Source organism: Lissotriton helveticus, chromosome 8 (genome assembly GCF_964261635.1).
Source record: "Lissotriton helveticus chromosome 8, aLisHel1.1, whole genome shotgun sequence".
In the NCBI taxonomy this organism is placed as follows: domain Eukaryota; kingdom Metazoa; phylum Chordata; class Amphibia; order Caudata; family Salamandridae; genus Lissotriton; species Lissotriton helveticus.
In genome coordinates this window covers 1600097338-1600111078 of record NC_136069.1, presented here as the reverse complement: position 1 = coordinate 1600111078, position 13741 = coordinate 1600097338, and the positions used below count along the sequence as shown (strand labels likewise).

The 13741-nt window shown below is 42.3% G+C and overlaps 1 protein-coding gene across 1 annotated transcript in view; it reads right to left on the bottom strand.

Annotated features, from left to right (window-relative positions):
- Positions 1 to 13741, bottom strand: part of LOC144773556 (GPI-linked NAD(P)(+)--arginine ADP-ribosyltransferase 1-like) — a 64919-nt gene that overhangs the window by 32719 nt on the left and 18459 nt on the right. Inside the window, exon 2 of the mRNA XM_078658654.1 lies at positions 1936 to 2013. Within this exon, the coding sequence (XP_078514780.1) occupies positions 1936 to 2010 (75 nt within the window). The 5' untranslated portion in view covers positions 2011 to 2013. The remainder of the gene's footprint in view (positions 1 to 1935; positions 2014 to 13741) is intronic.

Sequence of the window (13741 nt, the reverse complement as noted above, 5' to 3'; positions counted from 1 at the left end):
CAATCACATTGCAGGACTTTGCTTTTACACCATTGGCCTCCTAAGACGAGTATTTCCATATCTCCCTGATACTTACAGGAAGACACTCGTGCAGGCCTTGGTCACTAGCCGCCTGGACTACTGCAACGGCCTGCTGACGCTAGCAAACGCTGATGCTGTAGGTCGTTTGCAGGTAGTCCAGAACACGGCGGCCAGGTTGGTTATGGGTGCACCGGCCAGGACTCCCTCTAAGCCTTTGTTGGTAGAGCTCCACTGGCTCCCTATACGGCAGTGTATCAGCTTCAAAATATGCTGCACGGTCCACAAATGCTTATATGGGGACAGTCCTAAATATCTCTCTCAAACTCTTGAACTGTACCAACCCAGCCGGTCACTTCGTTCGAGTAACCAAGCACTCTTAAAACCCCCTGCAACAAAAAGAGCTAGGCAGGGAGACCGAGCATTCTCATCGGTTGGTCCTGGCCTATGGAACAAACTTCCCATAGAAATAAGGATGAATACCAACCATCTATCCTTTAGAAAAACCCTGAAAACTCTCCTCTTCCAGGAAGCATTTCAGGCCCTCTGATGCATTTAAAGACTACGATAACTTTTTGGCTGGCAAAGCGCGGAGATACCCTTATGGGATTGATTCCAGCGCGATACAAGAAATTAAAATAAAAAATAAATAAATTAAAATAAATACCCAGGGGAACAGCCCAGCCTGAACTGCCAGGCCAAGTCCTCCCTGGACTGGAAACAAGAATCTTGGGACCGGTTTCGGGGGTTCACCCCTCATCAGCTAGGATAGCTTGACTCCAGTGGCTTGGAGAGCACGGGACCCATATCAGGGCATACCCGTCCCACTCGGGGTGACAAATGCAAAAAAAACAATTGATAGACAGAATGTTGAACAATGTCAAACATTTAACCACAGTACAGCGATCGGTGTCAATCAGGGTGAAACCGGTCCTGGTTTGCTTGTACTCTGGTTCATGGAGGATCTGGCCGAGCAGTTCGGGCTGGACTGTTCCTAATGGAGCAGGGTCAAGGCTGTTTTGCAAATGGCTGGATCCAATCTGAGGTGGCATGGTGTGCAAAAGAACGATTAACTGGAGTGCTACTCTTTGTGATTGCCAGTGGTTAGACAAATTGCAAGCTTCCTCCCATTACCTTTTATGTTTGATATGACCCCACATTAGGCACCATTAACTCTTGATACATTATTACCAAAAGAAAGACAGCAGGTGCAGGCTTTATTCAAAACAAATGTCCCAAATATGAACTCTACAGGCCATCTTTAATAGCTGCCCTTATTGCAAATCAACACTGCTAGTCCTGGGTGCGTGTGGCGTTACAGGACAAACCCCCTCATGCATCAGATTGCAGCACGCTGCTATCTGCAGGCTCAGCCATACTTCCCAAACTGCATAACCATTTGCCTTAAGATACTATCTAATTGTAATAAACTGGATTGGCTCTTGAAAGCCAGGCATATTGCCATTGCCAATGCTTGCTTACGTAGTTACTAGTGATTGGATTTTTGTGAAAATGTAAACTGCTACATATTTCAAAAAGCCTTCAAAACAGTCCCTTAAGCAAGTCCTGAATATCAATAGCCTCAAGAAGAGAGGTCAAAAATGATCAATGCACCACAATACCAGGGATAGTGGAAGTGATATTGTGTGGCCTTTGAACCCTTATGACATCACACGGTTGAACCCTTTCCTCATTCTCTGCCTCTTCTTTGGTGCTGAGCCCGTGGTAAAGGGGCACAGTGATGCTACATAAACAGAACACGATTATCACAGCCTTGTTGTTTGTTTTCTGTTCCTGCCGCTGCCTCCAGGGTCACCATCACCAAATGCAGTGATAAGTGCAAAGCAAAGGTTAAACTAGGTGTAGCATGTGCTGTCCTTGGCTACACTTCATTTACAACCATGCACACTTTCCTACCTGAGAGGGATCCATGCAGACCACTGCACAAACCAAAGGAAGGATCACAGTCCAAGACCCCATGTTTGGCATCATTTCCTGCAACAGAGACAATATTAGAGTGAAGTTGGACATAACATATATGATTATTAGCATGAACATGAAAAGTCAAGTGAATGAAAAGAGATCTTCGAATACATTTTGCATTTGCAAACACGAGTTAGAAAAAAATATTTTGCAAAAGCAGCATCCCAATATGCGATTTACAAAATAGGCAATGGAATTTGCAACTGACAACACAAATATCTATACATTCATTACAAACCCATGCAAGTCACAAAGAAAAGTGAGCTGCAAGAACACCCCCCTTAGCTGCTTGCAAGGAAATGATGGGAATGTTTGCGACAGCTCATATGGTCACAAAGCAGTTAATGCCACTTTGGAGAGGGCAGGCGTTCTTAAAGTGTCAGTTATCGACAGCAGACAGGTTCCACTGTCTTCATTAATTGAAGTTGAAGATGGACGCCAGGTATTAGCAGACATCTGTCTTCCTAGGAAAAGTACTGAAGTACTGAGCACTTCTGGTCTATGGTCAGGAGGTTTGCAATAGGGTAATTTTTTACTCCCATGCAATTGGGCTGGTGTACTGCAGCTGATGTGGAGATGTTGCACTGATTGATTCCATCTTCACCTTTGTTACCTTTTCACATACATTTTAGACCTACTACACCAGAGGATGGCATGATTCAGTGAAGTATGAATTATGTTAGGTGCATTGCATGGGGTAAAGTTCTTTGATGGATAACTGGGTAGAATGGAGTACTGAGCAGAAATAATTGAGCACTTTAATCAGTAAGAGATGTTGGGGAAGAGTAAGGAGGCTTGCTGGTTCACTTACTGGTGACCTATCCACCATAACACCAACATGGTTTTGGCGCATGATAGTTATAGTTAGAGGCCAGAGACAATGGTCTCCTCACCACAGTTCACCAGAAGCCAACGGACAAAAATTAATTACTGCATTATGAATCATTCCATCCGCGGGCATTGAGGGACAATTTGCCTGTGGGGCAATTTATGAGATACCGCAGGAATTGCTCCACATTACAAACATTCTTACAGCAGACAGAGGATTTGTCAGAAAAACTGGTCGCCAGGGCCTACCCGCAGAAAATTGTAAAACAAGCTAAGAAGCGGGCCCTCAATACTCCCAGAGAAGCCCTCTTGGATCGTAGACCAAAAAAACAGAACAACTGTATTCCAGTTGTTACCACCTTTGGTCCCCATTCTACCCAAATTCGCCAAATAATTCGTAAACATTGGCATTTACTCAGCACTAGCTCGATGCGAATGCCTCAGCCACACTTTGCGTTTAAGCGTTCCTCAAGTTTGAGAGACCGGCTGGTCCACTCACGTGCGCAATCTACACCATCTGAATCCACAGTTCCATCTGGCCACTACCCGTGTGGGAATTGCAATGTATGTGCTCTCACAAAGAAAACGGGTATGATAATCAGGACCAATGGTAAAACTTGGTATTTAAATAAATTCAGTAATTGTAATACTGACAATGTCATTTACAGACTGACTTGCCCATGTGACCTCCACTATATTGGCTTGACCTCTAGAAAAGTAAAGACTAGAATACAAGAACATCTTAGCACTATCAAGACAGCCAAATTGACAACCAAGCTGGTGCAACACTTTTCTGACATGAAACATCAACCCAGAGATGTACGCTGGGTGGTAATAGAAAGCGTCAAGGGGGACCATCACAATATGGGGATCAGACTACATAGGAAAGAGGCGCGTTGGATCTATGAAGAGGGCACTGACCAGCGGGGCCTGAATGAAGTGATCGAATGGAACCGTATGGCACGATCATAGAGAGTCACTGCATTGGCCAGGGGAGTGACAATATAGACCACGATGAAATGAGGATTTGTTTTCACAGAGGGCCAGTAGGAAATGCTGTGTTTCACATTAATGAACAAATGTGAGTGCCTCCTGTCTTGAGTTAAGCCCTGTTATATATGACTGGATATAACTGCTCCAGGTGTAATAATAAAAATAAAAATAAAAAACGGAAAGGTATTGTAAATAGGCGTTCGACATATGCCTAAGAACGCCACTGGTAAAGGGCGTAATGTGTGCTGTTAACCTAGAACAAACAAGAAGCAGTGAGTAATTATTAGATATAACACATAGACAGCACTAGCCTAAAATGGCGGCCACAATTACAGAGAAATACGATACGTCTTGCACGCAGGTCACGCAGCGGAACTAACACGTGATCATACTTGGGTTTACAAATCCCCTCACCGGACGCGGCACAATGTACGGAGGGTGAGCGGAAGCCACACGACTCAAGAACACCGGTAAGGAGTGAATGTTGCCTGAATGAGATCTCGGGAACGGCCCGATTTTGAGACTAGAGACCGGGTGTATGATAGACGGTACATGCGATCCCCGCATTGTGAGTATGTAACTTTGGACGCAAAGCGCATCGGGGAGAGTCATTACGAAATCGAGTGAACACAGTGGGGTCCACTAGTTCCCAAGCACGGATTGACAGAACGGAGATAAGAATGTAGAACCATAGAGACACTTGACTAGTTATACTTTTTTTTTTTTAAACAAAGTGAATGTTAGAAAACGCGAGTTGTATATACATGACTGTCACGTTTTCCTCTCTGCAGATACTGACCGTGAGGCGGTATAAGGGACCCGCTAAACAAGCGAGGGGAACTCCCCATAATATAAATTCTTCGACGGGGGCCGGTAGGCCACACAACAGGGGCCACCTGGTAAAGTATTAAGTTAGCCTTCATGATACATGAGTGACACCATGGGCTCCTGAGTGGTGTACGGTTTAAATGTCCTGGCTAGACAGTGTGACACAGTCAAAAGATTCTATGTGTGTTTGTGTCCTGTTGTCTCTACCCCATGCAGGTACAATATATGGAGAATTTTAGAAGGTGCTAAATACCCGCTGACCCGAACAAGACCCTGAAGAAATCACCAGCTAAGTAAGAATGGTGATGAAACATGTTGGTTGTTTGTTTTATTAGAGTGAGCGAACAGCAAAGAATAAAGTTATAGATGCTAGTTCAGCGCAGCTCTTTTTAAGTTTTCAAGGGTCAACCAAAACGTTATTACACATTTTGGGTTTGTTTTTGTTGCACACTGTTTGTATTCCCATTTCTGTTTGGGTCGACAGGCGCTGATGATGAGAAGCGGGGACACAGGCGAGTACCAGTCTGTAATATTCCCCCCCCGGGTGTTGCTCCCGTGAGGCCCTGTCGACCCCCCCTTCCCCTTTTTTCACAGTTGGAGGGCGGAGTAGCTTGGTGTAGCCAGCTGGGGTATTGTTTTACAAACACACACATAATTTTTTATATATACGCATGATAGAACATTGAATGTAACTCTGAGTAGCGCAGCAGGCTCCAAGGGAATAAGTGACCCGGGCTGCCTAGCAAAAATAATGAAAATAGTCGTCTAGGGATATACATTCCTCAGAACTAGAGGAAAGGCCACTGGTGTTGACAGCATGATAGTTACATCCTTTAATCATTGCCTTCTGTTGGCTAGCTATGGTCTTGGGAAAAGCAATCCAGTCTTAAAAAGTCACAGGAGAACAAATGTGGAAGTGATATTTAAATTTTATGGCAATTTCATGAAAGTAGTAGAAATTTGGGGAGCCCAAAACTGGTGCATTGCCTTGTTGAGAGGGTGAAAGGAATGCAGTTGTAGCATGTATTTGTTTAATAACATGGACATATAAAGATGTATGGCCATGGGATCAAGGATGCATACTGTGAATTCTATCCTGCCTCCACTAAAAGGGACCATTACACAATCTCAAGAGTGTGTCTTCTTGTTTTTAGTTTGGTCACCAACAACTTTTTTGCTTGAACTATCATGACACTTTTCATAATGTCAAGGGAGCGCCTTCGATAGTTGGTAAAGAGGTGGCAAGCCAATTTATGTTTGCCTAGTCAACTAGGATGTCTGAAGGTTCTGAGGTCGGTAGATGTACTGTGGGGAGTTATTCATGCCATTGTCTTTGTTATATGTCAGTGGGGGAAAATGCTTCAGTGTAGTATGCATTATAGTAATAGGACAAGCCTTGCCACTCAAAAGAGCAGAGGAGAGGAACAGGGAGGTCCTTACTGTGGCCACCAGGAGTATTAAGTTGGCATTTTAATGCTGCAGGTTACTTTGACAAGTATGGTGCAAGCTGAGGGTACTTCTTGATAAAACCACCAGAGAATCAAATTAAGTAGTTGGGAGAAAAAGTTGCTCTGTGGATTGCTCATTTGAAGGTACTGATGCAGTGAATTGTTGTGTAACATGAAGAGTTTGGAGTGGTGGAGGCTGTGCCTCCAAGTACATGTAAAAACCTTAAATTGAAGAATTGAAGATGTGACGATGATGAGAATGTGGGACACTAGGGGCATGTCATGGCATTGTTGGATATGACCACCTAACACTGGGGTCCCAAGTCCACTTTGCGACGTGAGCTTTGCAGCCTCATATGAAACATTTTCCCCTTTGAAGGATGAGGCTGAGGAAGTTGCTGTAGGTGGGGGGAACAGAGCTGAGCACATTTCTGCTGAGAAACCGGGTACTTTTATCCTGAATTGGGTTTCAGTGCTCTGTCCTGAGGTACCTCCCAGTCATGGTGGTAATTTACAGTTTTTGAGTTACCCATGCTCTTCTCAACAGAAAAGTATTTTTATAATGCCACCACTGCTCCTGTGATCTAGGGGTCGAATAATTCCCCTTTAACTAATCAATCTCTGTCTGTTTTGATTTCTTGATCTGCCTTTTTGATGCCGCTGCTATTTTGATCTTGTCGTGCAATGCATCTCACTCATTACCGGCCTGATTTTTTTCAATGGTTGTTCTGCCCTGAAGAATGATTTCCTTTCAACTTGGAAAGAGATTTGCCTTATGATACTATTTAATTGTAATAAACTGGATTGGCTCTTGAAAGCCAGGCATATTGCCATTGCCAATGCTTGCTTACGTAGTTACTAGTGATTAGATTTTTGTGAAAATGTAAACTGCTAAACATTTCAATAAGCCTTCATAACAGTCCCTCCAGCAAGTCCTGAATATCAATAGCCTCAAGAAGAGAGTAAAAAACGATCAATCCACCAAAATGCCAGGGATAGTGGAAGTGATATTGTGTGGCCTTTGAAACCTTATGACATCACACGTTTAAACCCTTTCCTCATTCTCTGCCTCTTCTTAGGTGCTGAGCTGTGGTATGGGGCACAGGGATGCTGCATAACAATTGTTTTTCTTCTAATATTAAAGGTGTTTTTCCTCATCCTTGAGTGAGAATACCATTTGTAACAGAAGGAGCTCTATTTGATTTGATATCTCTTGTTTGTCCTTGTTGCTACTTATATACTTGTGATCCATTTAGTTCTGTCAATTCTTTTATTTCATTGTCTTCACCATAGCCTTTCTGGCATTCGTACTGCTCCGGTAGGGGAAAAGTAAAAAAACCCATAAATAAATCTTCCTTATCCTCTCATGGGCTTATTGATCCGGTGGCTTTTTCAGGTGATTCTGCAACAATTGAAGATAATCTTCATTTAAGCATGACAACTTGCCTTCTGCAACTCCCTAACTAGAGGAATCTTTGAATCCTAGTTCAGCAAACAAAAGACAGAAACAACATCTTCCATCTCCAGGTAAATCTACCTCTTCAATGGAATCGACGTAGGTACTCTTGGAGGAAATTAGGACATGTAGAAGAAACCAATAAAAGACTCCGGGCATTTGATGAGAAATGGTTGTTCATTGATAGAAGGGTCTCACAAGTATAACAGAGTAAGTCGTACACAAGATATGACTAATAAAATTCATTCTTTGCAGGAGGAAATAAACTCTCTTTAAAGGCAAACAGAAGACTTGGTAAATAGGAACAGATGTAACAAGTTAAGGATCTAGGGCTTGCCGGAAGGGGTTAAAGGAAGTGATCTAATCTAATTGTTTACTTCCTTTCTTCCTAAAGTATTAGACATTCCAGAGTCTACAATATTAGGTCAGAGAAGAGCTTAGGTCAGAGAAGCAGCTCAGCCTCATCTTCCTCCAAACCCAGGGGGGTAATTACCCCATTTCCTGTATATACTGACCTAGTGAATGTGATCTTTGCAGCAAATATGCAAGCCAATAGGTATGACTGTTTTTGTAACTGATAGCAGACATGTCTGCGTCACATATGCCAACATCACCCTTTCTACTTCACACCCACATGCTCACATAGCACTGCCAAACACAAAATGGTCTTAAATACAATAACACAAGAATGTAGTAGAGGTGATAGTGCTGGTAATGCCGATGTTATTTGTGATGATGGTAGTACTGATAAAGGAAGTAGTAGTGGCAATATGGTGGTTTTGCTAGCAATGGTGACAATATTAGTACTCTGTTGGTTTAACAGAGTTAGTAGTAGTAGAGGTGATGATGGTAGTAATGGTGATAATGGTGAAGATGGTAGCTGCGGTGATGATGGTGAGACTAGTGATAGTGTTGATGGTGGCCATAATTGTTGTGATAGTGGTATTGATATGAAGGTGATAGTGGGAGAGTTGTCTTATTAGTAGTGATGGTGATAGTGATGTTGGGTAAGGTCGTCGTAATGATATTGCTGTGTATGGTGGTAGTGATGATAGTGCTGGAGTTGGGGACAATGGTGGTAATGGTGGCTAGGTATTGATAATAATGGTGGTAATGGTTTCACTAGTGGTAAGGGTGGTGAGGTTGATGGTAGTAATATTGGTAGCAAAATTTGGAATGGTGGTGGTAATGGGATGTGTTCATTTTGGCAGTGGTGGTGAAAGTAATGGTAGTGTTGGTTATGGTGATAGTACTAATGATGATGGTAGTGATTCTGGTAATGGTGGTTATGGGGATAATGGCAGTGGTAGGTGTCGTAATGCTACCATGAGTACCAATGAGTTGGGTAACAATAATCTCTTAAATAGCAACAAGATGGCACATTTGCTCTTCAAATGCACAAGTTATGTTATATTTTGTTATAGTGGTGGTGATGTTTGTTTTGTTGGTGACTATGGTACTGATGATAGTGATCATACCGATACTGGTGAGGCTGGTGATGCAACATGTTGGTAGTAGTAATGGTGAAGTTGGAGATGGCAGTGGTAGAACTGATTGTGGTAACAGTGGTGCTAATGTGGTGGTGATGGTGATAGTTGTGGTGGTAGGGTAACATTATTGGTAATCACGCCTAGATCTATATGCCTCAAGTTATAAAAAGAGTAATAGCCTTAATTGCATTTTTCTTCACCAGTGGCAGGAAGAGTTTTTAAAAATCCCGTGCATTTTACTGCAAGCACCTTGAGGAAAGGGCAGTTTGATGTATGTCCCAACTTCAATTATTCCATCTCTGTCTTACATATTTACTGAAGAGCCCTTATTAGTTATTTAACTCTATCTCTTCAATAGCTATTCACATTGAGTGGTATAACCCCTGACTCAGATATATTCATTTTACTTCATAATTTCTATTGCATACCTTAGGGAAAACTGAGAGATAAGTATGGGTCCTGTGTAATTGCTCTGTAAATTAAGAGTTCACTGTAGTGACAAAGGCAGAATAGTTTTGATGGTTAAGACGACTTGTATAAATTGAATCTTTTTATTTTTTGGTTCCTATTTAAGGGACAATTTATAATGGCTTCAAATGTTATTTTGTACAACAGGCTGTGAGTAATACTTACATCGATTATATTATACTCCGGTGAAGAAATATAGGTTCAAGTTGGCTGAAACGGATAGATGTGACTGGTGCAGACAGCCAGAGGCAGGGTTCATTCATCTAGCTTGGGAATATCCGGTAATATGAGAATTTGGGAGCAAGCGCTTGTGGCGATCCGTTCCTTACACTGCTAGGTTACACAGCGCAGATACCTACTACATACTGGAACTTTCTGACCCTTTCGCTGCTGCTGGCTAAACGGAGGGTGTCTTGTAGGTGGGGAAGGGGTTGCGCCCCGAAATTCAAGAAATGGTTGGCAGATCTAATGTATTGCTAGGAGCAGAATACCACCTATGCTGAATTATTACCTCATGCCTCCAAACCCAAGGAAATATGGGGACCTATACAGGGATATTTACTTTCACAAAGCAATGAAGAGCCACGTACCACATCACTAGAAGGCACCTGAATCTTTATTCCTAGAGGCGCATTAGTTGCTTGCTGCGGTCTCTGAATGTATTGTAGCCCTTAGGACAGACCAAACATGCTACAGCAAACCTCACTGTGATTACCCTATGTTAGAGTTTTGTAAATAAATTGTATGATTCCATCTGATGTGTTGTAATTCCACATTTGCTGTAGGGGGGCTGCTGAAACTATGTATTGATTCACTGTGGAATTTATGGACATGTCTTGTTGTGACGTATCAAAAATCAGAAAAATAAAGTTTTTTAAAAACCCCACAAAAAAAAAAAAAAAAAAACATTTTATTTAGTACAAGATTGCAACAAATTCCTTGTCTATGCAAGATTTGACACGCACGACTGGTAGGCAGCCTAAGAGCTTGTTTTTCCTTTTGCTACATGTGACTGTGAAAATCCTTTCAGCTAGTGAAAGTCTGAATTTAATGAAGCATATTGAGTCAGTGCTGAGCATGTAGATAATATCAAGAAAAACGACATGGTCTAATGTTTGAGACACTTTATGTCCTCCACCTTCGTATGATGAAGCTCACTTTGTAGTGCATTTTATTTTGCAAAACATTTATGAATGCGTCACAAAAGGTAACCCTAAGTTTCCAAATCAATAAATAGATTGCCCGATTTGTGTTAAACAAATAGGGCCTCATTTATGAGAACTATTGCATTGCTGCATGAAAGCAGCAATGCAACACTTCCCAGTGAGCCCTCCTTGCAACAAGAACGATGCGTCATATTTACTGTATGACGCATCATGTCGCAAGGAATGACAGATATGTCCCAACTCCAGCAATGTTACTTTCACATGGGGCAAGCCCGATGTTAAAGGGCCTGCGTCATGCTTACGCCTGCCATGAGGTAGGTGTAAGGTTTTGACGCATTGGTGTCCTAGAAGTGGTACAGTGAAATATCATAGATTTCACTGCGCCACTCCTATGGCCCTTACTTGCAGGGGAACGCCCACCTTCCATACATGATACCTGATGCTGGTATAATGTAGCGCGGGTGTTTACATAGCGATGCATTTGCCTAGATGCGTCACTTCGTAAACATGGTGCAACATGGCGCATTATTTACGCAACCTCAACGGCGATGCAAAAGTGACGCAGGCCTTCATAAATATGTCCTATCGTCTGTACAAGCGTAAAGAGAAACTTTTTTTGATACAAAAGAAGCAAACAAATTTGAGGCTCATCAGTGCTTTTCTTCGGCTGCACACATCAGAGAATGGGTAAATACCAGCAGGGATGTCAGGGACAACACATTTAGAATTTGAGGTAAGTTCTCCTCAAGTTGTAAAGTGACTATTAAAGAATTGTGAAACCGCCCTCCTCCCACCCAACCCGTTGAGTGAGGGGGGTCAGGCTGCTACCATGCCTTCAAAGTAGTGAGGAAAGCAACTGGGAGGAGCTTGTCAGTGTGACAGACAGCCCCAGCCCTCTTGTTCTGCTGTCTCATCTTTATGGGGTTTGTAGTACATTGGACTCTTAAGTGCGGTCTGCCAGGTTCGAACTACACGCCCAGTGGACCCCAAAAGGTTACTTCATCTCCTGCGAGCGTCAGTGACATGGAGTTCCGCGCAGTCAGACCCATTCCCAACACCCATCACCAGTATAACACCTGCATCCTCTTCCGACAGAAGCGGCTTCTAACAGGAGAGCGAGCATACAGCTGCCGTTCTCTCCAAACCGCCCTTTCATGAGACATTTTCTTTGTCCAAACTATTGTTAACTAAAACCAGTTTATTCTTGTTATGGCAACTGTACAGGAGCAAGAAAGGAAGCAACAGAGATGGAAAGACACAGAGGGAGGAAACAAATGAAACAAGTGAAAGGGAATGAGAGACATTAGAAGAAGTAAGTGGGAGAGAAAAGATTCATGGGCAGGAAAGTCAGAAGGGCAAAAGTGAGGGAGAGACAAATGGAATAGAGAGAGAGATGAGACATGCCATGATAGAAACAAAGGGCCTGATTCACAGAACTAACGTAAGACAAAATCCTAAACTTACCACCATTTTGGTATTCACAGAATGCACTTACTCACTTTGGTATTCACAGAAGGCACTTACTCATTGATGAGTAAGTGCCTTCTGTGAATACCAAAATGAGTAACTTACTCATTTTGAGTAACTTACTCATTTTGGTTTTCACATAAGGCACTTACTCATTGATGAGTAAGTGCCTTCTGTGAATACCAAAATGAGTAAATCACTCATTTTAAGTAAGTTACTCATTTTTGTATTCACAGAAGGCACTTACTCATTAATGAGTAAGTGCCTTCTGTGAATTCCAAAATGAGTAAGTGCCTTCCGTGAATACCAAAATGAGTAAGTGACTTCTGTGAATACCAAAATGGTAGTAAGTTTAGGATTTTGTCTTAAGTTAGTTCTGTGAATTGGGCCCAAAGAGAATGTGTGTAACTGGAGGAGAAAGAAAAGACAAGGATCTAGGAGAAGAGAGAGGGTAAGTAGGAAAATAGACAAACAAAGTAAGAAGACAAGAGAGGTGAGGACAGAAGAAGAGAATGGCACGAAGAGGGGGCTACTGGAGAAGAGACATACAAAAGGAAAAGCGAGACACAGGAAAGAGGAAAGGGGAGAAAAAGGGTCAGAATATAGCAAGTAAAGGATGGAAGATGGAAGAGAATAGAGGAAAGCTAGAGATTGGAGAAAAGGATAGATCTTATAGAGAAACAAAGGCTTGCTCGTTCAGAGCCACTCGGGATATAGGTCCAAGTGAAGGGTATTTATTTTTTCTGGCTACTCCTCTGAAAGTTGCAACATCTGATCAAATTAAAACAGAGTTTAATGCAAATAGAAACAGGTCCATTTTGCACTGAAATGTAATTTTCCTACCATGGTGACCACTGCAAAAGCTGAAAGTAATTAAGAGTGAAAGCTTACTTCCCTACCGCTGTTCAATTGCCAAAATTCCTGCAGCAGCTTTCAGTTTGCTCCATTGTAAAATTCTAAATCTGCTTTTCAGGAAAGCTGGTGGACCAGAGAAGGGCATTGAAATTGGTAGACAAAGCAGTGTGAGGGAGGGGAGCAGAGGAAGTGCCTGGATGGTGACAGGCTCTCGCATCGGTGAAAAAAGTAGAAAAAATATATAAAAGCGGAAAATATTCTTATCAAAAGGAAGGGACCTGTTGGCTTACTAGCCCAGGCCCTGAAGGGAGTTATTTTTAAGTTAAGTTGTTATTTTTAAGTATCTGCACACAAACTACAGTCACTCAGAGTCAAGAGGGCCAATGGCTGTAGTGGGCTGAGCCACAGCCCCATGCTGTATGCTGTGGTGGGAGGAAACAAAATGTGAATGACAATTTAACAGGGTGATGGATGAACACTACTGAAAAAAGCCCTTCTATGCATGTATATCATGTTTGATATTTTTTTTTAAACACAATATCCACAATATTCTAGTAAGTAAAGCGGTCTCAAAGGCCACACCTGAAAAGTGACTGTCATGTTTGGAAAATAAACTGTTCTTCACTTGTTTCTAAAGAAACAGCGAATCAAATGAAGGGATTTTTAGAACTCCGAATGACACTCCGGGCTTTGAATGCACAATTTGGATTAATCCATCCTTCTTAATTCAAAGTGACTCAC